This window comes from Phaethon aethereus (genome assembly GCF_964289735.1).
Source record: "Phaethon aethereus genome assembly, chromosome: 4".
Classification (NCBI taxonomy): domain Eukaryota; kingdom Metazoa; phylum Chordata; class Aves; order Phaethontiformes; family Phaethontidae; genus Phaethon; species Phaethon aethereus.
The window spans coordinates 83,393,659-83,418,967 of record NC_138578.1 but is presented as its reverse complement, the minus strand read 5'-3'; the positions used below and the strand labels follow the sequence as shown (position 1 = coordinate 83,418,967).

At 51.7% G+C, this 25,309-nt stretch overlaps 1 protein-coding gene across 1 annotated transcript in view; it reads left to right on the top strand.

The window, feature by feature from the left end:
• Window positions 1-11,540: 11,540 nt before the first annotated feature.
• The window catches only part of ADAM33 (ADAM metallopeptidase domain 33), a gene marked incomplete at its 3' end in the record, with an annotated part of 31,955 nt that continues 18,186 nt past the window's right edge, over window positions 11,541-25,309 (top strand). Inside the window, exons 1-3 of the mRNA XM_081998989.1 lie at window positions 11,541-12,639; window positions 15,419-15,501; window positions 24,023-24,099. Coding sequence (XP_081855115.1) covers window positions 12,504-12,639; window positions 15,419-15,501; window positions 24,023-24,099 — 296 coding nt within the window. The 5' untranslated portion in view covers window positions 11,541-12,503. The remainder of the gene's footprint in view (window positions 12,640-15,418; window positions 15,502-24,022; window positions 24,100-25,309) is intronic.

Below are 25,309 nucleotides of genomic sequence, written 5' to 3'. Positions count from 1 at the left end.
CCACCCTAGCTGTCCAAGTTGTGTAACATGTACTTTGTGTCTGTCTGTTAAATGCAGGTTTGATTAATGACAGAAAGATTGAAAAACCCTGTGCTAGAGACTCACCTGGGTTAAGCACGATATGTAACAAGGAAGAGAGTCTTTTGTCCTTATGCCCTCCTATGTGCACACATTTAATTTTCTGTGTTATTTATTCTATTCTATATAATAATATGCTATTATTTCTGTGTTAACAAGCAGTATCAATTTATACAAATGATGTGATAAATGTCCTGATAAAACAGAGGAGGCACATTTGTCCCCTCTGAGAAGCGCATATCCAAAACTGACCAGTGTATCACTTTTTGAGCTGTTGTAGGCATTCCTATTCTTAAGCTTTCTCTTAAGACTTAATAAGAACTAAGAGATGAGAAACAAAAGTTTGCAATGCAAGTGCTGAGGTTCTAACCCGACTTCTAACCTTCTCGCTCTTTAACTAACCCATATACCATAAAAAATAGACTTCCGGGGAACTCTGGCAATAGGCAATACAAGCCTATTGGCTTGCATTACGAGCCTCAGTGGTTTAAGGACGTGCATTAAAAATTAAAACTGATTTTTTTTTTTCCCTCTGGATCTTAAGGTTCTACTTCAGTTTTAGCATTGCAACTCTTTCTTGGCTGAGTTGTCCTACCAGAGCTGGAATAATAGGGTTAGTTATTTGTTGGGAACAGCAGTAATTGGATTTTAAAAGTCAGGGCTTGTAACACAATGTATTATCCAGAATACCTCCCTAATCTGATTGTGGGTTCTCACCATTAGAATTACTGGAATTTGATGCTGTGCTTTTGCGGGGTATATTCAGGACATATTTTTTTCACTAGTCTGAGAGTCTCAGATTCCTGTACAGTCAGGTCTTAAGAGTTAATGAATGCTGGCAGTCCTCGACTTGAAGTAGCATATTCAGCTGGAAGCAGAGAGGGAATTGGATCAGAAGCTTTGTATGTAAGTGGGGTTTTGATTGGAAGAGGGATGGTGATTCATTGCAGTAAATATTGTAATCTTTTTGTCTTCCTTGATGATGCAGAATAGCTGTAGTGAGTAGCTGTAAATACAGTGAATAGTTTGTTTAGAATTTGGTTGATGTGTTGCTGAGAGCATCAGTTTCTAAGCGGATCTGATTGTGCATGAAAAAAAGAACCACAGATTTTGTGGAATGACTCCAAAGATGACAGAGTATTAGGAGAAGAAAACAGCTGGTACGAAAGCTAGACTACAAACACATGTAATCTAGGGTTGTATCATTTAAATGATCTGTAGCGCTGTACCCAAACCGCGGTCTGAATATCTCTCATAGTGACAAGTTTGTGAACTGCTGATGTGGAACAGCAGATCAGTACTCTGGAATAGATCTGACTCTTATTTTAATTGCAGTCACCTAGAGGGGTCTTCTTGTGCCTTATACAAACCCAGGAGGGGACACTTTCTTCCAAGATTGTGTGGCATGTATCCAGCCAAAGCTTGGGAAAGGTAGAAGAGGCAGAGACTCAATTCCCCTGCTCCGGTTTGGGGGGGGGTCAGTGGTGGAGTTGGGCATAGTACTTGTGTTGTCTGACTCCCAGGTCAGTGCTTAGCAGTATGACTTGTCCCTACCGAAACCTCTTTGTCCTTCACTTTTTGGATTTTGACAGGCTAGCACTGGACATCTAGGGAAAGGATGTAGTCAGGCCCCCAGCCACTCTGGAGTGCAGCTTAGTACGTTAAACTGCTGGTGAAAGTGTGTGCCGAGACATCCTGTTCTGCACTGTCTAAGGCTTACACTTCTATTTTCTTGGCTGACTTTCTGCTGTGCAAATGTTAATACCTAGCAGAGGAGCGCTAATGAAAGAGCTGGCCAGGTGGGGATGTCTAATCTGCAGGCCAGTTTGCTTAGTGAAGGAGAGTCTGAGCACTTATTCTCTCCCAGCACCTGTAGCTGAACACATTGTTGTAATAGTGAAATGTGCTTATACCTTAGATTTATTACATCTCAGCCATGGTGTAATACGGTGCTGGGACACTGGTTCTTCTATTTCTGTCACTGATGCCAGAGGAGTAGACATGTAAAAGTAAAACTAGGTGTACACCTCACTAATAGCGGTACAGGTGGCTCTGAGGATGGTAGTATCTAGCAGTACAGTGTGCATGCCATTTCTATGGGGCGTTGAAGGCTCACAGCTTAGGGGTGATTAAAATTTGGGAAAGGAAGCAATGAATTAAACATGTACACGCAGTCCTACCTGTATGTACATGAACATGGACAAATGTTTGCTGAAGTATCCTCACACCAGAATTTAAAGGTATGTTAGGTACAATGCCATATTGATGTAAATTAAGGGCATTTTTAAAAGAAAAATGAACACCAGCTTCTTAGAAATGTATTGTGAGAAAACAAACAAGCAAAAAAGTGTGATCAACGACAGCTACTATGTGGGACATACTGCTCTCTGGAGGCAGCGTGTCGCTCTTCATTAGCTGTAGGGAACCAAGGGTAATGATCTCAAATTAGCATCCAGGTTGAGGCATGAGATGAAACTGAGTTTATTTGGCTCAAAATAGGACCGCAGATTACTGAATAGCTATGAAAAAAATTCTCTTACCTTTTGTAAAGTACAAGTGAAAATACTCATACAGGACGCTGGAGAAATAAGGCTGTCAGTGCTTGTTTTAAGGCATTTATGTGCTACAGTGGCAGTGTGGGAGGTGAGGAGAGAATGAAGTAGCAGTTCTGTTAGCACTGAGGGAGGATGGCATCCTCGGGAGGAAACAGTATGGGCTCATATAACTGGAAATCAAGATCCCTGTGCTAGAAGGTGACTGAGAGGGTTGCACAGGCATTCTTAATTTTTCGAATCGTTAAATGCTTAACTTTATTAAGATAGCAAAGTTATTTTTATCACAGGATGCACATGGGTCTGTGGCTGATGTTCTGTCCCAGTATCCCTTTGCTTTAGTACTTTTAATTTCAAATAGAGCATAAAATTATACTGGTCAGATAAGGGAATGGTGCATGCCCTTTAATTTTGAAAACTGTGTAGTCGAGACAGATTTCTGATTTGATGGCAGCATAAATCAAAACTCTTTCAACCCCAGTGAATTGAAGTGAAAATGAATTCTATGAGTTTATCAGATAGAAATTCGTTCCATTACTGAAGCTTTTCCATTAGATTTAGTGAGTTTGTCATTTTTGTAAATAGGGAGCATGGGCGAAACCTCCATAAAGGGGATAGCAAAGTTATTAATTTATTTATTTCCCTCTACCCCTTCAAAAAGAAAAAAAATATATTAGCATTCAGGAACACTAATCACTCTTATTTATGGATGGGACATGTCCTTTAGAGCCTATGCAAGATAGGGGCCACAAGGTGTCACTACCCCAAAGGAAAAACCACATGCTTCTAGAGGTGTAACACTGAATTGCACTTTGCTTATTGCTTTACAGTAGGTTTTTTTTTTTTAATTTTGTTTTTCATCCTCTTGGCTACGTTTTCCCTCCTGTCAGCAACATGTTAGGGTTTTTTGTTTTGTAGTCACTTCCTGGAAGCGGAGCGAAGAGGGGAGATAGCATCTAATTGCTAGCTGGGCTTGCTTATTAGGTTGCAAAGGGGCCTGTGAGCTGTAAGGACTGTTCAGAGGTTTTCTGGCGTGAGGCGTCTTGAGCCCTTCTGAGGCTTATGGAAGCACTGGGGACGGATTTCACACTGCGATTCACGTCAGCAGCCTTGCTTCTTTTTATATGTATGTATGTAAGCAGAGTATCTATTCTATATTGGTGTATACACTGTATATACTATGTGTACATACTATATGCACGTGTACTGCATACTCTGTGTGTGTGTCTATAAAGAGCTGAGCTACGTGTTGCATTCATCTGTGTGGTCTCATCAGGTAATGACTGTATCACTCCCACTGCTGTTAGTAATATATGAGTTACCCAAAGCTCTTACTTTATCGTACGCTTCTGTAAAGCTACATAATATGTATTCCATGCTTCAGAACGCCAGTGATCTGCCGTCTGAGCTAGCGGAATGATGTGGTGTTTCATTATCTGGATTGTCCATCCCTATAAGAATGGGTCACGCTAGCAGGTGCCTGGGGAAGAATACTGTAACAGAGCCAGCGTTAGCAGTGCTTTTCAAAGATACTTGACAGTCTGGTGTGATTTATGTCCAAGGAGCTTTGAATCCATCTTTGTAGTGGTGGTTTGGGTTTTTTTTAAATTTTTTAATTTATTTAATGAATTCGTCCACTTGTGTTGTGGGGTGTAAATGTCTGGTGTTCGCAGCACCACAGGGCAGAGTTCCATAGTTTAACTGCACAAGACTGTGACTGTTCATACAAAGTATCCTGTGTCTTTTTGTTTTGTTTTGTTTCTTTAAAATCTGTTAGCGGTTATTTTATATGATGCCTCCCCAGATTATTTTTGGAAGAGTCTGCAAATAACAATACCTTTTCACCTGCTTCAGGCTGCTCAGGATTGTATAGACTTTCATCTCTTCCCCTTTAGTCATGACTCATCCCTCCCACTGTAGTGAAGAGTCCTAATTTATTCAGTTGTTTATCATAGAAAACACTTTCTTTATCTTCCACTATGCTTGTTATTCTTCTCTGTAACTCTTCCAGTTTTCCTGTGTCCTTCATAAATGTATTGCAAACTGGGGAACACTTGACGCCCTGAAGTTTGTATTCAGAAGGTGAAGAGCGAGACGTGCATCGTGGTTAGTTGGAGAAACAGTCTGTCAGCTGATGTCAAGATGTATTCTGATTCCTCAGACTTGTTTCTGACCATTTCCACAGCAGCCAGCACAGGGGTATCCTGATGTTTTTCATACCAGTGAGTGAGAAGCAACTAGGCTGCTTTAGGTGTCCTAAAAGGTTTAGATAAAACAGTAAAAAATGGCTATTAGCCCTTGATACTCTGTTCAGAAAACTTGTTCACGATATCTTCATGCTTAGTGTTTTTAGAGGAATAATACTCATTTTCTTGCTTTGTTTTTATCTTTCAGAAAATCACCAACCGTGTCTTAGGGAGAAAGGTGCCTTGGAACTGATAAAGATCTTCTGTTCAAACAGAGGTGTATTGTGCAAAGGAGATTGTCATGTGAAACAGATAATGCAGTAAATACTTGTGCAGTGTATTTTTTGTGGTATTCAGTTGTGTCATTTTTGTACTAATATAATCTTGCCGCATTTAAGAAGCAATGATTTGATATGAATGACAGGTTTTTAAATAAATGGCTGGGTTTTGTAATGGTATTATGCACTTCCAAAGTAAACACAGTTTGGAAGTACTTGGTTCATAATATACTTATAACTACCTGATTGGAATAGCAGTTCAATATATTTATTTTAAATAGTTTTAAACTGATTTTTAAATTTTTTTATTTCCTGTCTCAATGTAGAAAACTTACTTGTAATGTTTTGTACTGCAAAAACCCCTTAAATAAATAACATCAGATCAGTTTATAGGGACTACTGAAGAAATCATGAAACGTATCTTCGCAGTTGTGCTCTATGGACAGCATGTGGGGAGACTGGGCCATGGTTACCTCTTAATCTGCCTACAGAATTTAAGAACTTGCAAGGTAACTGCAGTGGCTGTTTAAACTGGATGTTATTAGCACCTGAAAGAGTGGAGGAGTCATGACTTCACTGACCTTTTGCTTGGTTTGCTGTCTTTCTGTATGAACCAGGAGAGTCTAATCAGAATTTTTTTATGATGCTGGGAATTTTTAAGCCTTGCCTGGGAGAGTCCCCTTCACTTCATTAGATGCTTGCATGCTGACAGGATACTTGATTGTACGCTTAACTAGCAGCACAGTGGCAAAAGATGAAATACAAAGATTGTGGTTCTTGATGATAGAAGCCTGAAGTCTCAGTTTCATTTGCTTATCACAATAGACCTCATACGATGTATAAACAGGAAAAGACATCTGAGGAAAACTAAGTGGGTGCGAACAGTGGTTTCCTATTTTCTGTACTTCAGATGTTCATAGCAATTTAGTTCAAGGAACAGCTGTAACGGTTCACCCAATTCTGCAGAGGATGAGGCACAGCTTGGAGATTTTGACCTCTTGTGTTCACTAAGAATTTCGTAGAACTTCTTGTTTCACCCCTTGGCTGAGCCATCCAGCGGTGGCTACGGTCCAGCTCTGACAGTTACCCCTGGAGTTTACACTGGGATGTAAAATGATGGGGAATAATGTGATTCCCTTGAAGGTCAGTAGAACTACACCAAAATACACTAGACAAAAGATTTGGGATAGTATTTTTCGAACTGTGTCCTGTGGTGGTGGTACCACATGCTGTTAAAGCAGCTGTTATATCCTACCCCAGAGTCAAGTGTGAGAATATATGCGGGTGTAAAATTTATATCTTATCTGGATGTACTCTTCTTATCAGAATAGCATGCAAAAAAATCAGCCACCACAAAACCATGATCGACATGTTGGAAGGCCATATCTGGTCTGGGCTCAGAAATCTGAAGCTAAAAGTGCGACTTAAAAATAATACACTATCACATGGCTGTGATAAATCAGCTCGGAGAATGGCCTATCTCTTTAGATGTTTCTTCTTTTCAAAAGCTATTTTTACCTATTTGCTCCTTCCACTGTCTTGTCCTTGGGATCAGTTTGGATGCAAGTTGCTCCTTTGCTTTTGCTCTTCTGGGGCTAGAAAGCAGCTCTGTGTGTTGCTGAAGCAGAAGGTGCTAAAACTTGCTGGTACTGAGATTTGTCATGCGTTTCTCTGATATACATATGAATAGACTTTTTCCTTGCGAAAAGAAATTCAGTTGTGTTGGAGTCATGACAAGATCTTGCCTCACTCGTGCTCATTTAAAGCCAGTAGCTTCTTAAATACGCTTTTAAGCTTTCAACTGATGAATAAACAAGAGAGCTTAAGGGCCCTGCTGATGCCTGAGGGGATGCTTGGAAGTCTTCTTACAGTAGATAATGGTAGATAACACAGCTGATGGTTATGTTTATTTAAATGTCCGTAGTGCGCCTGTGTGTTGCTCTCTAACAAAAGCATAGAGGCCAGTAATCAAGCACATAACAAATTGAAGAAAGGTAGAGGCAGTCCATTTCAACTGGTCGGAGTACCCATCCTCACCTAAGTAGACAACTATGCATCATTTCCTTTCAAAGCAAAGGAAGAGCTGCTGCAAATTACTATTTTTTTTTTTAATGTTTTACCTCACTTAATGTTCACTAACTACCAAAGTAATCTAACAGTAACTGTCGTTCTGTGAGTTGTTGGAGTTGCAGCTTGAGAGATTTAGTGGCAATTCCTCATTTGGTAATAATATTGTAGCATTTTTCCTTTGCTAAGGGAGAAGAGTTTGCTTCTGTTAAAAATTTTATGTTTGGGCATGCCTTAATATATTAGAATGTGCAATCTGAAGACTGTGCTTGGATGTTTTATGCTGGTCTCCAGCTGCACAAATAGTTTACACTCTGCTTTCTGAAATATTGTAAAGCAAACAATTCCCTTTGCACACAGGGGAAAAAAAGAAAGTTTTGCAGAGGAACAGTATGAGATCAATTGATTTTGATCCCCAGAGTGAGCACTTGCAATTCCAGATGAAATCAGGAGGAGCTGCAACTTCTTAGAACTGAAAATGAGGTTCCGCATGGCCAGGTTGAAAGGAGGCAGGTCTCCTCCTCGGCCCTGTACTCTGACAGCATTATCATCCATGCTTCTCTTGATTTCTTCATGAGGGGTGCTAGTGAAGCTGACTCACACCCATTCCACTACCATTCCTTGTTGTCATCGGGTCAGATAAAGCTTGTGCTGGGTGCAAAGCATCCAGTGTTTATAGTTCTGTGGAAGGAGACTGTTGACATTCGGAGTCATTGGTTCCAACACACAAAACTTCTTTCCAAAAGACCAGGAAATTATGCTTGGCTTGTGTTGATTCCAGAGTGGAGTCATCTCTTCTTAATCCACTGCTATACAAAGACTTTTAGGGCAAGTTCTGCAGATCTTTGGAAGTTTAAAGAAGGCAGAACTATTTTTTTTTTTCTTTAACCCTACAGGAGCAGCCTTTTGTTCTTAGTTAATCAGAAATGTCCTTCAATCAGCATTTGCCATGCCCACCCCTCACAATGATTACTGTGTAGATGCCAAATGCATGTTTGAGTCTCACCAAAAGGCCAGCTATCGTAGTTGCTGTCTCAAAAACTGGGAAAGGGCAGCACAGTTGTCTGTTGAGTTGTCTCTAGAAACTGAAAGCAGCTTTGATCTAGTGGTGTCATTGTTTGTTTGTAGCTTGTTCATTGCCAAGTAAATGGAATGGCTGGTCTTTGTCTTTGGGCTGCCTGTGATGTGCTGTCTGCAAAACTGAACTTGAAGTGGGAAGTGCAGTGGATGTGCAGGTGAGGTGAACAAGGCAAGGAAATGGCAGACAAAAGAGGTGTAAAAAGTTACCTCGTGTAAAAATAAATATTCCTTATTTTAAAATAAGAGGCCTGTTTGCCCTTCAGAAGCACCTTCCATTTCTTCTCTCTTGACCTTTTCCACTAGTTCTACCTTTTGTGCTGTAAATTACATCCTTATGGACCTTTTATAATAACACGATAATTCCTCTGGTTCTTGGTGGATGTTTTTGGAGTCCCTTCTATGGAGAACCGTTCTCAAGTTAGAGGTCTGCCCATTAGGCAGTGATGCGGCTTGAGTGGGTGATGTTTTGGACACGCTGGAAAGATCACCATGGAAGCCAGTTGTGAGGATGATGTAAAAGAAAAGCTGAAGTGCACGGCTTCCTTGGAAAAGGAAGTTCCCCACAGAGTATAGACATGTTACTGTACATCTGTCTAGATGGTTCTAGGCCTGGTTTGGAGTGGTTGACTCCTGGACGACTGCTTCCCTAAAGGACTTCTGCTGTCTACCTTTGTCGGTGGTAAATTTGTTAGTGGTTGTGCCTGTTAGGAGAACCACAACTGACTGACTTTGAAGAGGAGGAGGCTGATGGAGATTTGCCCTGTGCAGAAGCAGGTGAGCTAATTGCTTCTGCTTGTCTGTGAAAGCATCCTGGTTTATAATGCACTTTTCCTGAAACAATAACCTAATGAAGAAAATACTTCCTGACTGGCTGTTCATTAGTCCAGATCAAACTTTAATCCAATAAAGAAGATCTTAATATATTGCTTCCTTTATGCTGCATTTATTAGTTGGCCAGCTGGGCAGCTGTACTTCTGTAAAGCTTAAAAGTGTAACATGAAGTCATTGGACATGCTCGTTGTAGGCTTGGGGAAGGAATTCAGCTGAACTGCTGTAAATGGAAAAGACACGATTCTTTCACACCAAGCAAGGTTTGAAAGTCAAACTTTTATTAATATTTTTCTCCCTACATCAGCAGATAAACTGAATTGTCCAGGCCAAATTAGACCCTGCGGGAGGGTGAATGACCTCCACATGACAAATGAAAGCCATGTTGATTAATACACTTCTGGAAGGCACTCAAATTCCATGGTGATGAGGACAGTTGTAAGAGGTCTTGATTGGGGAGATTTTTTTTTTTAATACAATCTAATTTTATTTGTGTACCCATGTGCTGCAGCCCTGTCTCATTCTAGCTTCACCAGAAGCTACTTCAAACTTATCTTCATGATGCAAAAGAAAGGAGAGACTCCAGCTCATTTTCCTTAAGTTGTGTTGGCTCCTCTGCCCGAGTTCAATTAGGTACGTCCGCATGAATCACTCTGCCGTAGGGGGCTGGCTGCTGGCCTCTGCCAAGTCTTGTTGAGTCATCTGCTGAGTAGCTAGCCCCGGCCTTCCCCTGGAGAAGATTAAGTCTCTTGACTCTGAGACTTGCTGGTTGGATCTGGAGGACGTAGCATGCCAGCTATGCTCCATGGCCTCCTGAGTGCCTGCGTGTGAGAAGCTGAGTTCCTGTGGCATTGTGTGCAGATTGAATAGTCATTTCAATGGGACATTATGTGAAATTGGGTCTAAGGAGACATTGTTTTTGGTCTATCGAGGCACAGGTTTTTATGAATGGTGTAGAGCTGTTTTACTGTGTTACAACTGGCCTTGTCCTTTGCAGAAGCACCCATAAGAGGCTAAGACTGTTTGTGCTGATGAAGTAGTGGTGGAAGACCTGATGTGCGGGTGCCCGGGATCTTCCTGAGCACACCTCCTATGCTTGTGTGACGCAATGTGCCGGTGGCCTCCTTCATGACTATGAAGAACGAGGAGGGAGGAACTATGCCTGGGAGGACAGGAACACTGAAAGTAGATACCAAAGGGCTCTCCCTGTCTTTAATTCCATGGTTGTGAGTGATCCCCCGCCCCTACTTCACACGTGTTGCTCTTGGCTTACGCCAGGATGCAGAAATCCCTGCTCTCAGGCTCAGCTGCCAGGCTGCGTGGCCCAGCTGCAGACCATGGTCGGGTGCCACAGCTTCTGTAGGCTTTTGTCAGTAGAGATATCAAGTGATCGAGGCTGTAGGCAGGGGGGAAGGATGCCTGTTCCTTTGCACAAAAAGGCCTTTTATAAGCTGCTCTGGATAACCACCAGCCGTTGCAGTCCCCAGCCCCATGTAGGGCCATGTACTTTGCCGTGGCCAATGGCTACGCTAAGGTAACCTGTGCTGGTGGGAAGCAGAGAGACTTCTGCCTCCACCTGCCCCGAGACTGCGCTACTTTCAGTGATTTGTACTGGTTGAGAAAGTGGAGGAATGAGGGAAAACGTCCTGTAACTCGTAGTAACGGTGAAGTTTTGCCGCAGTGATGGGCCGCTGGGTGAAGACTGGAGCCTGTCAGCTGCCCTGGGTTTCCTCCAGCTTACAGTCCCTGCTCCATCCCGCCCCCTGGCTCACCGTTCCGTGGCAATCCTGGCCACCAACTGCCCTTTCTTGGAAAGCCATTCACAGCTCTCTGCAGCTCTGTGCAGCCTTGTCCCTCTGGACCTTGCTGCTGATGGTTTCCTGATGGCTGAAAGCCCTGTCATGCATTTGAATCTCTCCTTGTGTTTGCCAGGCTGCTGATTTACAGCTGCTCTGCTGAACTTCCACTGAGCTGCCTGGATCCGAGAAGGGACGGCAATGCCCTCTGTTTCTTGCCACACTTCCACAGGTTTATTCTTTGGAGTGACTTTATTTTTTGCAGCGTTTGTCCTCTCGTGGAAGTGTTGGGACCTGCACAGTCCCTCCATGGTGAGCTTTGGCTGGAAACCATCTTCAGGAAAGGAATCTTTCCTGGGTGCTGTGCAGAGCTTGACCCAGAAAGGGCGGAAGATGCTTGGGAGAGCTTGTGGTGAGAGTGAGGTGTTGCTAAATGGCATTAACCCTCTTGAGAACTGCTGTGTCTGAGGCTAATGGGGCCTTGAAGGTGCGGCCAAGCTGGAGGAGACTCGCTAACGCTGTCCAGATGTTTGCATCTGCTGGTTGCATCCGAGGGTCCTGTTAATAGGACCTCAACACCCGGATGAGTGCCAGGAGGATGCCAACGGTGCTGCTGCCGGGGCTGTGCTATTTAGATTTATCCCAGAAACATCCCCTGTCCTTTCCTCTGCTGAAATGTCACCTTGGGCTGGCACCACCTGAAGTCCCCAGAGCAATTTGGGTAAGAGTGTCTTACAGCTGTCCCCATTTTTAGACTAAAATAATTTGCAAAGCTTTAATTACTGACGTTGATCAATATTATTATTAGGGCTTCAATAACCATTGATGAATCCTTGCCCTGAACTGAGGGAGAGGGTTGGGTGACTGCGGGAGGAGACCCAGAAGGGCTGAAGCAGAGCAGCGTGGGAACGGGGTGCTGCCTTGTGCCCTCGCTCAGCTTCGCAGCAGAGACCCCAGCAAAGCTCGAAAGTAAAAAAAAAAAAAAAAGATTAAAAAAATGAGTACTTTGGAGTGGAGAAGCATCAGCCCCAGCTTCTTGGTGAGGTTGTGGAAGGAGTTCGGGATGGAGAAGGGAGACTACAGGAGGCTGAACCCCAACCTGGCCCCCCCCCCCCCCCATTTGAGAAGTGGTGGGGAGCTGTGTCCTCCCCCCGGCACCCCTCTCCCGCTGGAAAATAATATTCATCATAATAACAACAACCGTGGAGTCCATTGCGGGTGGCAGCGGCGTCTCCGCTCCCTCTCGCCCTGCGGGGAAGCCTGGGGTTATTTAATTGCCTCCCCACCCCGCCCCGGACCCCCGGCCCCCTCCCCGGGGGGAGGCGGCGGCTGCCGGCCGGGCCGCCCGGGCGGGGGGGGCCTGGGAGCAGCCCTTCTCCTCCGCTCTGGTTTTCATTAAGCGGCCCGGCCGGGCCAAGAAACACAGCAATAAATAAAGGCGAACAATACCTTCCCCCTCCCTCCAGCCGCCCCCTCCCCGCCGCCCGGCCCAGCAGAGGGGGCTCCGGCCGGCCGGGGCGAGGGAACGGGTCTGGCGGGGGGGGGCCGGGCGGAGGGGAGGGGACCCGAGGGCTTAAGAGGGGAGGGCAGGGCGGGCGGCGGCGAGCGGAGGCCGTGACAGCCCCGGGGAGCGCCGGCATGGCCGGGCGGGCCCCCCGCCAGCCCCGCGGCCGAGGGGGCTCGGCCGCTTTTTGGGGGAGCCGCCTTTTCTTCCTGGGGGGGTGGTGGTGGCTGCTGCTGCTCCCCGGGCGGGGGGATGCGTCTGGAGAGCGAGGTAAGGCGGGGGGGTGCGGGTGGGGGGTGCCCCGGCGTTTGCAGGGGAAGAATGGATGTGGATTTAGGGGGAGAGTTGCGTCCCTGGGGTCGCAGGGGTGTGGGGAGCGCTCCCTCCCTTCGGGCCCATCGCCCTGCGGGGCATGTGCCCCCCAGATCCTCTGGGCGGGTCCCCCCAAGCCCCATCCCAGCGCTGGGCTCTGCGCTATGACTCTATATGGTCCGGCCGGGATGGGAGGGCTGGGACCAGGCAGCCCCCCCGGGAGAGGGGCTGGATTCGGCTCCTCAGCCCCGAGCGGCAGAGACCCTCCTCGTCTCCCCATCCCGCGCCTCCTTTGAGTCCCCGCAACCGCCCCAGCTCCGGGCGGTGGCACCTTGAAAGGGAGCTGGCAGCGGCTTGGGGGCTTGGGCTGCTGATGCATGTTTTGGGGTGAAACTGGGCTTTTTCTGCCCTTGAGGAAATACAGTATTTTCCCCAGAGGTTCCTATCACTTCTCAAATTGGGGGAGGGAGCTGCCAGGTTGGGGTTCAGCCTCCTGTAGTCTCTCTTCTCCATCGCTAATTCCTTCCACGACCCCACCAAGAAGCTGGGGCTGATGCTTCTCCACACAAAGCATGCGTTTTATTATTTTCTTTTTTTTTTTACTTTCGAACTTCGTCGGGTTCTCTGCTGCGAGTAAGCTTTCCAGCAACTCCAAGAGAGACCCGTGCGAGCCACGCAGCTGGGAGAGTAGCGAGGAGGGTGGTGGGAGCCAGAAACCTCTGCTGGGATTAAAAAGGAGGAGCAGACAGGAAAGCTGCCCGCTTTGGCTGGAGCTTGGGGGCTGGGGGGCTCATCTTTGGGCTCAGGCATCCCCCAAACACGGGGCTGCCCAGCTGCGATGGTGCAAACGTCCCAAACGCCAAAGCAACACTGTTCCCAACGCAGCGTTCCCAGAAAGGGCTGGGAATGAGTGTGTTTTCCAGGAAAAAAAAAGAGAAGAGGGAGGTGGGAAACATTTGGGTTTATTTGACTAAGATTTTTAAGGCCCTATCTCATGCTCTGAGTCTCTCCGATTCCCAGCAAAAGCTATAGTCAAAACAGCACGAAGCTTAATATTATAACCAAGAGGTTTTTACGACGTGGCCCGAAGCCCAGCCCAGCAATCCCCACAGAACGGCTGCCCCTCGTGTCCCATCCTCTCCCCAGACAGCGTGGGAGAAAGGTGGGCTTCGCGGTGTCTCTGCCCTTCTCCTTCCGTGGCAGCCAGGGAAGAAAAAAAATGGGTTTTTTCCCCTTTCTCTGTAACGGGAAGGCAGCAAACCCTGCCGGAGCCGCCCGCCCTGCGTGGCTGAATGCAGGTTGCATGGCGGCCGTGCCTCAGTTTCCCCACCCAAAAACGAGGCTTCTATGTGGCTGGGGGGGTCCGAGGGCCTGGCTTTTGGAGGAGGTGAGGAGAAGGAAACTGGGATCGTGCCACCACCTTATCTGTAGTTATTCCTGGAATCTGATTGCATGCTATATATAATGAAAACTGATTAAATGCCACTGTGCGATAGCGCCGGGCGCGTCTCAGGGCCCTGTGGGACAGACATGGCCGGGCCGGGTAGCTTGATCATTTTAAACCCTCAATCTGCAGTTCCCAACCAATAAATCCATCTTTTTTCTTTCTTTTTTTTTTTTTTTTTTTTTACAGTAACTTCATCTTTCCTCAAGCCAAGTCCCCCCCGATCATTGCATGGGGAACCAAAACAAGCATATAAAATTATAAAAGCCATAAGCCCTGTTATTCCACTCCCTTAGTAAATAACTTTGCCCTTTGCTGGGGAAGATTGTTACATCCAAGCTTTCACTGACAACATTTGGCTTGGCAAGTTGGTGCATCCCCTGACATTTTCACTAGACCTCATCCCCTCTCCGCAGCATCTTCAGATTTTCTTTTTTTTTCTTTTTTCTGTTGTTGTCCAGGCGTAAATCATCAGTAGCTGCTCGCTCTGCTGCAATCAAATACACCACATTGTTTAGGAAAAAAAAAAAAATCTTAGAAAGTCTGCCCATCTCTAATCGAGCCAAGGAATTGCTTGTGCTCTGCCTGGGGGAGCTGGGATGGCTCAGAGAAACCCGTAACGTGCTGCAGCTATTTTAGCTCCTCTGCTCCCTGCTCGAGCCCAGCTCTGGCTGGAAAGATGATGGCTCAATTTTTTGGGTGATCAAGCCATGTTCCCCCATCCTGTAAATAGCGACAACCAATGGTGTAAAAGCATAAATCCCGCCCCCCCCGCCAAAGGCAAAAAAGAAGCTCCTTGTGTGATTTGGGAGAGATGGAGCAGGTGGGAGGATGCGCTGCTGCCCGCTGCCGTGCTGCCTGCGCAGCCCCTGCCCTCACCCCGGGTTGGGGGCTCTGGGGGTGCTCAGGGGTTTGTCCGGGCTGGCTGGTGATGGCCGGGACGCGAGCAGGGCCAGGGTGGTGCCACCTGTGTGCCGGCTGCTTCTCCAGGGTGGATTTTAGGGGGTTGAGACCACAGGTTTGGGACCTGGGCGAGCAGCGATGCTCCTGGGAGGCTTCCAGGAGCAAGTCCGGGGCAGCGATGAGGGCGCTGGCCTGGGGAGGGGGTGATGCTTCGGCTTTGTGCTGGTGTCCATCACCCAGAACCACCTGAGAGGTGGCCCTGGATGTCAGCCAGAGCCCCCAGCTCTGCCTCTTCCCCTCATTTCTCTCTTGACGTGGCTGTGGTGGAGCTCCTGCCCCCAGGGACTTGCAAGGTCTGATCGCACGCTCACTGGGTCTTCTCTTTCCCAGGTCCACCGCCCCATGGAGAGTGGGTCACCCCGCACTGGCTCCTCAGGGGCCGTACCAGACGAGCCGTCAGCCTGGACGAAAAAGTAAGGACAGAGATGGTTCCTCTGCCCTGCGCTGCACGGCTGGGTCCTGTACCTGGAGGTCTTCGTGGTGGGAGGTGGATGGAGGTGTCAAGTTTGCAGGACCCATGAGCAGAATGTCGAGTTTGCAGGACCCATCACCATATTCGGGTGATGAACAGGGAAAGCAGAGGATGCAACAGCGAGTTAATTAAACGCGGTCTTAACTTTTGGGCAGTAGGAAAGGTGGCCAAGAGCTATAGGGTGAGCAGAGAGGAGCTGGGCAGTTCGGAGAGAAGAGGTGGAGGTGATTTGTCAGACTGAAGGTTTGGCCAGGATAGACAGGCCAGCATTATTAGCTAATGGGAAAGTGCTGCTGGATTTAAAAGCGATGTTCTCGGGAAGGCTGCAGGGAAGCCAGGCACGGGCTCCGTGGCGGAGAGAACAGCTCTTCCTGACCGTCACCCCCTCCCCGCTGCCCCCACTGTCTCCAAATCCACTTTACGGGATGCTTGTGGTGAACCTTGCTTGGTTTTGGTGCCTTGCCGGGCTTTGGGGTCAACCAGATCCGCAGCTGCCCATGGACTGCAGCAGCTGGTCCTCGTACCCAGCAGCTGGGAGGGTGTCGGGGGCTGCGATCTCCTTCGGGGCAGATTAAATCGCTTCCCAGCAAAACAAGCGCCAATGCGGATGGTTGCGGGAAACTTCTGTTTTGGGGCTGAGCAGATTCGCTGCTCAGAAGACTGAGTGCTAGGAAGTGACCTTCTCTGGTGGCATCTCCCTGGATGAGGATGCAGCTTTGAAGCTACCTGAGATACCTCCAAGTGAGACCTCTTTTCTCCAAGGCAGGAGATGCTGAGGGGGGAGTGAGCCCCGAAAGTGGAGAGGGACTTTGTGCTGCCCTGTCTCCTCCGAGGGGCTGGACAATGCCTTTTCCCGGGGAATCGGGAGCATTGCTCCCATCGATGCCAGCTGCTGGGAATCATGTTTCTCCAGTAGCTGAAATAGCCCATCGCGTCGGGGATGCTGCGGTCAGCCTGCAGAAATGTCCCCTCCCTTCTTAGCAGCCCTGGATTGGTCTATATTTAGGTTGGAGGGCACTCGAGACAGGAGCTTTATTTATACTCTCGCTAACACCCCGCCGCCCAAAATTGTGCTGGGTGGGAGCAAATTGCAGGCGCGTGGGGAGTTTGGGGATCCCGGGGCCGCTGGGGCTGGGGTGGCCGGGCAGGTCCTGGCGTGTTTCCTGGCATCTGCTCTGCCTCTGCTGCCTCCAGCCAGCCCGAAACAAGGAGGCTGCTGTTCCTCGGAACGGGGGGAAGGAGGGGAGAGGGAGGGTGGTCGCAGTCGGGAGTGGGGAGGCTTCGTGGGGGAAGGACGGTGGCAACCAGACAAAGGATGGAGTAGGGCCGAGCAAGGTCCTCGCTTGCAGACAGAGCCCCAAACTGGCCCTTTTTTGCCCTGGGTACTGCTGATGTGTATATTTTTAGGATCAATTTAGTCCGCCCCGTCCCCGCCCCGTCTCCTGCCCTCCAGCAAAGATCCTGGAAGTAAATACGGCTGCGCGACTGCCGCCAGCCCGCTCTGTTTGCCCGGCCGCGGCTGGCTCTTGGGCGGGAGCCTGTGAGGAGGCAACATGCGAGCGCGTGAAATGATGGCTTCAAGCGCGGAGACCTCCCCAGGGTTCCTCCATCCCTTCCCCGGGGGCTGCTCCTCTGCGCAGCGGGTGGGATGCTGGGGGGTGGCCCGTACCAGGGTCCCAGGGGATGTCACCGCGTCTCCTTTCCCTCCTTTCCCAGAGGAGCGAGGTCCAGCCAGCGGGAAGAGGAGGAGGATGATGGTGGTGGCCCTGCGGTCCCATCGTGTGCGGGCTGGCACGGCGCTGGGGGGGTCGGACCCTGCCTCCCCCCCTCTACACCCTCCTCTCCCCTATTGTTCGGGGCTGAACTCCCCGCCGGTTCGATGGCTCCCGGCACACATGGAAGCGATTTCGGAGAGGCCGGGGAGGAGGTCGTGGGGACCCTGATTGCAAACAGCTCTCTCGTCACCGCCGGCTCGGGGTGGGATCCTGCCCTGCTGCTGCCGGCATCCTCCTCCTCCCGCTCCTTCCCTCCTGGCTCGGGCTGCGGAGCGAAGGCTGCCGGAGCTGCCCGTGGGCTTTTCCAGCCCTTCGGAGCTGGAAATGGAGGTCGTGCCCAGCATCCTGGCCCAGGCGTCCCACCAGTATCCAGCCCCGAGGCATGGGAGTCCCCTGTCCCCACCCGGGGAGCCACCCAGCCTGTCGTGCTGCCTGTTCCCTGCCTTACTTCTCTCCCTTTGTAATTGCTTTTTCCCAAGCATGGTTTCTCCCTGCAACGGTTTTAAACTGCAGGAGGGGAGGTTTAGATTGGACCTAAGGAAGAAATGTTTCACTTTGAGGGTGGTGAGACAGCAGATCAGGTTGTCCAGAGAAGTTGTGGATGCCCCATCCCTGGAAACATCCCAGGTCAGGCTGGACGGGGCTCTGAGCAACCTGCTCGAGTTGAAGATGTCCCTGCTCACTGCAGGGGGTTGGAGTAGATGGCCTTTAGAGGTCCCTTCCCACCCAAACCCTTCTGGATTCTATACATCACAAGGGCTGAGGAGCACCCAGGCATAAGAGCACCTCAGCCTCCCTCCGGGTCTCCCCTGGCACCCGGGATGGGAACGCACCCGATACGCCATCCTTCCACCCGCCGTGGGATCGTCTGCTGGGTCCCTGGTGCAACCAGCGTCTCCCTGTCCTGGCAGCGGGACTTGGATCTCCCCCTCATCCTTGGAGCATCCCCGCTGGCTGCGGTGGGGGTGCGATACCCCTCGCCTCCCCCAGCCCGGCGGCGCGGGCCCCTCCCCGGGGAGCGTGGCCTCTGCACGGGGCACAGCCTTGTTCCCGGCGGAGGAAGGGAGGAGAGGACGGAGGAAGGGAGGAGAGGACGGCCCGTGGCTCCAGGCGGGCTGCAGGTGCCGGGGACACGCACTCCTGCAACCTGTTTCCTGCAAGGAAGCCCTTTGCCCTTGGCAACGCGCGGCAGGACAGAGCAAACCCTGACGTGGTCCCTGAGCCGAGTTTGCTTCAAAATGACCAAAATCCTGCCTCTGTCTCCAGGGCCTGGATTTCCCTGGTTCCCCCGACCCCCCTGGAGCTGGCTGCCCCCAGGATGCTTTTCCGGTGAGCAGCTGGAGCGAGAGGCTTGTCCTTGAGGTCTCGGATCCCGATCCCGGTGTGCATTTAGGCGATGCGGTCCCCAGGCTGTGCTCCTCAAACCCTAACCCTGCTGCTTGGATCCAGCTGCCTGGGGAGGACCTGGCTCAGCCGTGATGCTCCAGCTGCAAAACCCATCACCAAATCCCCTACGGAGCATCTCCTGGTAACTCTGAGCCCCGTCTTCCTCCTTACATCCAGGCTTGCATGTGCTTACTTAGGAAATCAGGGCTTGTGGGACCTGCCTGAGCAGATGACCGGGCTGTGATTTGAGCCTGGCTTTTGGATTTAGGCTTAACCATTGATTTCCCAAGGAGCTCAGAGCTGTCTCAGCCCGCGCGCGGGCGAGCCGCTCTCCCGCACGGCAGCGGGAGCTTTCCGGCAGGTGCGGAGGAGGGAACCTGGATGAGGAGGATGGCCAGGAGCCGCGGGAAAACAAAGATTGTCCTTGCCCTCGAAGAGCAACGCAAACCCCTTGGCCCCAGCTCCTCTGCAAACATCACTGTGGTTTTTCTGATCAGTGGATTGAAAAAGAAAAATAGACTCCAGCTCAGTCCAGTGAGTCTTCTGGGACTTGTGGGCTGGGTCCCAGCCTGCGTGGATTCATCCCAGCTGCTCTTTGCCTCTCCCAGGCCAACCCCTGGTGGGACTGGCTTTGCTGGGATGTCCTGGAGAGGGGCCACCACCTCCATGTCCAGCCAGAGCTGAGGGAAGGTGGTTCCTGCAGCCTGTGGTGGGGACCAGTGCATCCTTTTCATGGATGGTGTAGAAAGGAGGTGGTGGTGTTTGGGTGGAGGAGGAAGGTGCTGGAGCCTGGGATGATCACAGAATCACAGAATCATTAAGGTTGGAAAAGACCTTTAAGATCATCAAGTCCAACCATCAACCCAACACCACCATGCCCACTAAACCATGTCATGAAGTGCCATGTCTACACGTATTTTGAACACTTCCGGAGATGGCGACTCCACCACCTCCATGGGCAGCCTGTTCCAATGCTTGACCACACTTTCAGTAAGGAAATTTTTCCTAATACCCAGTCTAAACCTCCCCTGGCGCAACTTGAGGCCATTTCCTTTCGTTCTATCTCTGGTTACTTTGGAGAAGAGACCAACCCCCACCTCACCACAACCCCCTTTCAGGTAGTTGTAGAGAGCGATGAGGGCTCCCCTCAGCCTCCTCTTCTCCAGACTGAACACCCCCAGTTCCCTCAGCCGCTCCTCATCAGACTTGTGCTCCAGACCCCTCACCAGCTTCGTTGCCCTTCTCTGGACATGCTCCAGCACCTCAACATCCTTCTTGGCATGAGGGACCCAACACTGAACACAGGATTCGAGGTGCGGCCTCACCAGTGCCCAGTCCAGGGGCACGATCTCTGCCCAGCTCCTGCTGGCCACACTAGTGCTGATACAGGCCAGGACGCTGTTGGCCTTCTTGGCCACCTGGGCACACTGCTGGCTCATGTTCAGCCGGCAGTCGACCAGCACCCCCAGGTCCCTTTCCGCCAGGCTGCTCTCCAGCCACTCCTCCCCAAGCCTGTAGCGTTGCGTGGGGTTGTTGTGGCCCAAGTGCAGGACCCTGCACTTGGCCTTATTAAACCTCACCCAGTTGAGCTCAGCCCATCGATCCAGCCTGTCCAGATCCCTCTGCAGAGCCCTCCTACCCTCCAGCAGATCAACACTCCCACCCAACTTGGTGTCATCTGTGAACTTACTGAGGGAGCACTCGATCCCCTCATCCAGGTCATCGATGAAGATACTGAACCAGACCGGCCCCAGAACCGAGCCCTGGGGAACACCGCTAGTGACCGGCCGCCAGCCAGATTTAACGCCGTTCACCACAACTCTCTGGGCTCGGCCATCCAGCCAGTTCCTCACCCAGCGAAGAGTGAACCTGTCTAAGCCACGAGCCGCCAGTTTCTCCAGGAGAATGCTGTGGGAGACGCTGTCAAAGGCTTTACTAAAGTCCAGGTAGACAACATCCACAGCCTTTCCCTCATCCACTAGGCGGGTCACCTGGTCATAGAAGGAGATCAGGTTGGTCAAGCAGGGCCTGCCTTTCATGAATCCATGCTGGCTGGGCCTGATCCTTTGGTTGTCCTGCAGATGCCCTGTGAGCACTCTCAAGACCAACCGCTCCATAATCTTCCCCGGTACAGAGGTCAGGCTGACAGGCCTGTAGTTCCCAGGATCCTCCTTCCAGCCTTTCCTGTAGACGGGTGTCACATTGGCAAGCCTCCAGTCTTCTGGGACCTCCCCCGGTAACCAGGACTGCTGATAAATGATGGAGAGTGGCTTGGCAAGCTCCTCCGCCAGCTCCCTCAGTACTCTCGGGTGGATCCCATCAGGCCCCATAGACTTGTGGGTGTCCAGGTGGCTTAACAGGTCCTTGATGCTGGAGCCTGGGAAGGTGCTGGAGCCCGGGAAGATGCTGATCCCCACTCTTTCCTGGTGCACAGCGTCTTGGCGGGCAGCTCTTGGGGACCCAACTGCCAGCCAGTTAGGCTAAAGGCAAAATTATCAGTGTTTATTTAATGCAATAATGTTTAATTAATGCAATAACCTTTCCTGCCCTTAGAGTTGGGTTATTTGACTCCTACCTGGCATGAGTGGTGCTCGTACCCTCCTTCTCCCTCTTTTTACTGCTATTTATTCCTCCAGGGGCTGGGCTGGTTTCAGCCCATCCCAGCTGGAAGCGGGATCAGTCCCGTGCTCCCCGCTGCCTTTCCATGTGCTCTCAGGGGAAACTGAGGCACGGGGAAGGGGAGAGTTTGCGATGCATCACCTCGCGGGGCTCGGACACGGGTCCCATGAGCAGAGTTTGTTTTCCAGCCTTTGGCGGGCTGGGAGACGGGCCGGTGCTTGCACGGGGAGCTGCAGGTGCCGGGATAACCCCGTGCACACACGTGTCCCTTTAAGACGGCAGCTGGGAAAGAGCATTTTGCCAGTAAAGTCCCTTAAGTCGGGGCAGGGAGTAATTGCTGGGGAATTCAAAACCAGGAAGGAGCCGGCAGGGACTTGGGGAGAAGGAGGAGGAGGAGGAGGGCTGCGGGGAGTGGGTGTTAGGGAGGTCGGAGACGGGGAGAAACAGTCTTGAAAACAGGGAGGGCGAGAGGGGGAAAGAAGGGAAGTGGCAAGAAAAACGGACAGACCATGTTTGGCCAGGGAGTGATGTTTGTATAAGATCATGTTCCAAAAATACAGCCTGTTCCCACCATCGCCGAAGGAGGGGAGCCCTCTGCCCCGGCTTCCTCCTCCCCGCATCGCACAGGGCCCCTCGCCGGGAGCGGGGCACCGTGGCCGTGCCGTGGCCGTGCCGAAGGGGCTCGCCGGGAAGCGGCAGGGCCTCAGGCTCAGCTTGCTTTGCTGTTGTGGTTTGGCTTCCCCCCCCCGCCAAAAGCACTGTGTCTGGTCTCCTTTTTTGGAGCTGAGAAGAGGGTGTTGGGGGGGGGGCTCGGCTGGCCCGACTCCGTCACCGTGTCCCCATGCGGCTGTCCTCGGGGAACGGGGCCACGAGGGCTCAGACCCGTGGGTCTCTTTGGGGCCAGAAGCGTCCCCATGGCCAGTTAGAGCAGCTTAGCGGGGTACCTCCAGTTTGGGGTGGACCTGCAGGAATGCCCATCCTGGCAGCAGAAACCCCGTGTCCCGGGGTGCAGCAGCGGTGGTACCCGGCTGCCCTGCGCCCCGAAAGGCTTCGTCCTGTGATGCTGCCCCTTAAAGGCATGGTGGTCCCCAGGAGGGTGGCCCTGGGGCTGCTGGGCTGGAGGTCCCCCGGTGTCCCTGGTGCCCAGGGCGCAGGGCGGGGACCAGGGTGCGTGAGGAGCAAATCCTTGCCAGCCACCTCCATCGGGATGAGAGGGGACAGCAGGATTTGGCCTCTGTTTTAGCCCAAGCAGGGAATCGCCCAGCTTTGCCCCCGCCCCGCTGCATTCCTAGTGACCGGCCGCAAAACCCCATGATGCTGAGAGCAGCCGAAGCCAGAGCCCCGCGGGGACGGCTCCTTCCTCGCCTCTCTCCCTCCAGGGCTGGGAAGACCTCGCCGGCTCGCGGCCGGGGTGCCGGGGCCCCGGGGCGAATCCCGAGCGCGGGGCAGAGGGCTGGCGCCCCGCCGGGGTCCCTGCATCCGTGACGGATGGAGAGGGACCGAGCGAGGGAGGGAGCGCCAGCCACGCCAGCCGGCTCATAAACAAGAGACAGGACGATGCTTTTAGTGCCCGCAGCGCTGGAGCCGGGGAAGGGATGCGGGGGCATGGGAGGAGGGCAGCACGGTGGGCTCCAGCCCATCCCGTCACGTGCGGGCGAGCTGCGCTGGTGTGGATCCCTGCGCAGGCTTCCCGTTCAACGCCCTCCAAAGTGAGGGAGCGAGTAAAACCACCAGCATCCTGTGGAAGCTGAGTCAATCGTTTCCTCTTGTTGCCCCGTGGTATTTTTAACGGTGCAGTTATCCGGTGCCTGGGCGGTTGCTATTTATTTCCGTACCCCGCAGGGGTGCAGGCAGGTGCCGACCCACCCAGGGACCAGCCTCTGCAGGATCCGGCTCCGGATCTCTGGTGGGATGGAGCCGCGGTGGGACAGAGCACATAGAGAGCACATAGAGAGTTCATTTGGGATGCTTGGCCAGCGCTCCTGGTCCTGTATCCCGTATCTGTTCTCTCGTGCTGCCTTTTCCTGGGGGAGCTGCCAGCGGAGCTGAGATTTCCTTTCTCACCCCGGCTCTTGCGGGGTGGATCCCAGCGTGAATCGTCTTTTACCTGCTGCTGTTCCTGGGGAATCAGGCAGGAGGGTTTATTTCTCGCTTTCCACGGGCTTGTGGCAGGGGATGGAGTAGGTGGAGCAGATCCACGGAGGAGAGGCTGGGATTCACCCTGAGCTGGGGAGAAGAGGAAGGTGCTGGGGACAGGGATGGACAGAGGAGGTGTTGTCCGGTGGGAACGGCGCAGTGTGCCCTGTGGTCTATTGCCAGCATGAGAGACTGAGCTTTCGGGAGGTGAGAGGTGGTGTGGGTCGGTGTGGGATGTCCCCTGCAGAGTGCCTGGGGATGCTCAGGGACCCCCTGGCCCCGGTGTCCCCACTCGTACCTGTCCTTGCCCTGGGGCACGCGTGCTCTCGCTGCTCCTGCTGCATTTTTGCGGTTGGAAAAGCAGCTCCTGCTTTTCCCAAACAGTAATGATGCTCAAAATCCATTACACCTACTGCCTTTTGTGTTGCTAACGGAGCAGTAGGTCCTACAATAATGCAGGCAGGCCGTGGGATGGACAGGCACCTGGCTGCCAGCGTCCTGGGCTCCATCTTTTCTAACCTCGTCCCTCCTCTCCTTCCTCCGTAGGTGCCGGCGCCTGCCCGGGCGAAGATGGCCGTGATGGCCGAGGGCAGAGAGCTTGTCCTGGTGCTGGAGAGGAACCAGTAAGTGTTGGGGCTGGGGCTGGGGAAGGGGCGTTGGGTGTCCCTGGCATGGTCCCACCTGGAGTGGTCCCGGCTGCCCTGGCCTGGCTCTCCTGCCCTGTGTGGCTTCCTGCCAGCTGCATCTGATGTGGCGGTTTGGGGTGAAATGCCCCTTTTTCCACTGCCCACACCCATGTTGTGCAAGAAACAGCCTTGCAGCGCGGGACCCAGCGCATGTGAGGGTGGCGTGGGGTGCTTAGGGGATGGAGGTGCGCCAGGCAGAGGCTTGCCGGGACGGGGGGCTCTTGGGCTGCCATCCTGCTGGTAGGGCTGATCCTGTGAGGTCTTTGGAAGTATCTCATGGTGGGAAATGCTGACTACTGGCAGTGAGTTGGAAACCTCTGCTGCTCTTCTGCTGGTCCTGTCTTGGGGTTGGCAGCCTGGCACCATTCATGGGTGACCTTGCCATGCAACCTCGCTTGACCCTTTCTGGGCTTAGAATCACAAAATCACAGAATCATTAAGGTTGGAAAAGACCTTTAAGATCATCAGATCCAACCACCAACCCAACACCACCATGCCCGCTAAACCATGTCCTGAAGTGCCATGTCTACACATTTTTTGAACACTTCCAGCGATGGTGACTCCACCACTTCCCTGGGCAGCCTGTTCCAATGCTTGACCACTCTCTCCGTAAAGAAATGTTTCCTAATATCCAGTCTAAACCTCCCCTGGCGCAACTTGAGACCATTTCCTCTCGTCCTTCTTTGGTTTGGCTTGGATGCAGGTGCCAGCAGCATCTGTCCCCTGTGACAGTCACCCAGCCTGGCATCCCCTTGTGCTGGGGCTGGAGCAAAAAGAGCAATTGTCTCCATCTCCTGCCCCACTCTCCTTGCCTCTCTTCCCAAGACTTCATGGCATTTGTCCCTTTGTGGGTTTGGGTCCCTCCTGGTGCCAGGCAGCCCCGTGGTGGAGCAGAGCAGAAAGCTCATCACTGCAGGACGGGCTTCTGCTTCGACTTCTGCTTCTTGCCAGCAGCTGTGGAGGCTTGTGCCTGGCAGAACCTCTTCCTGCTGCTGTTTGGGTACAAAGGCAGCCACCATAGTGTCCCCCAAACAGCCATGCTGGGCAGCAGGTCCCAGCAACCTGCAGAGGAGCTTTCGGTGTGTGGGAAGGAGAATTGGGGAGCTCCCATGCACATTGTGTTCCAGGACTGTGAGCTATACGGGGG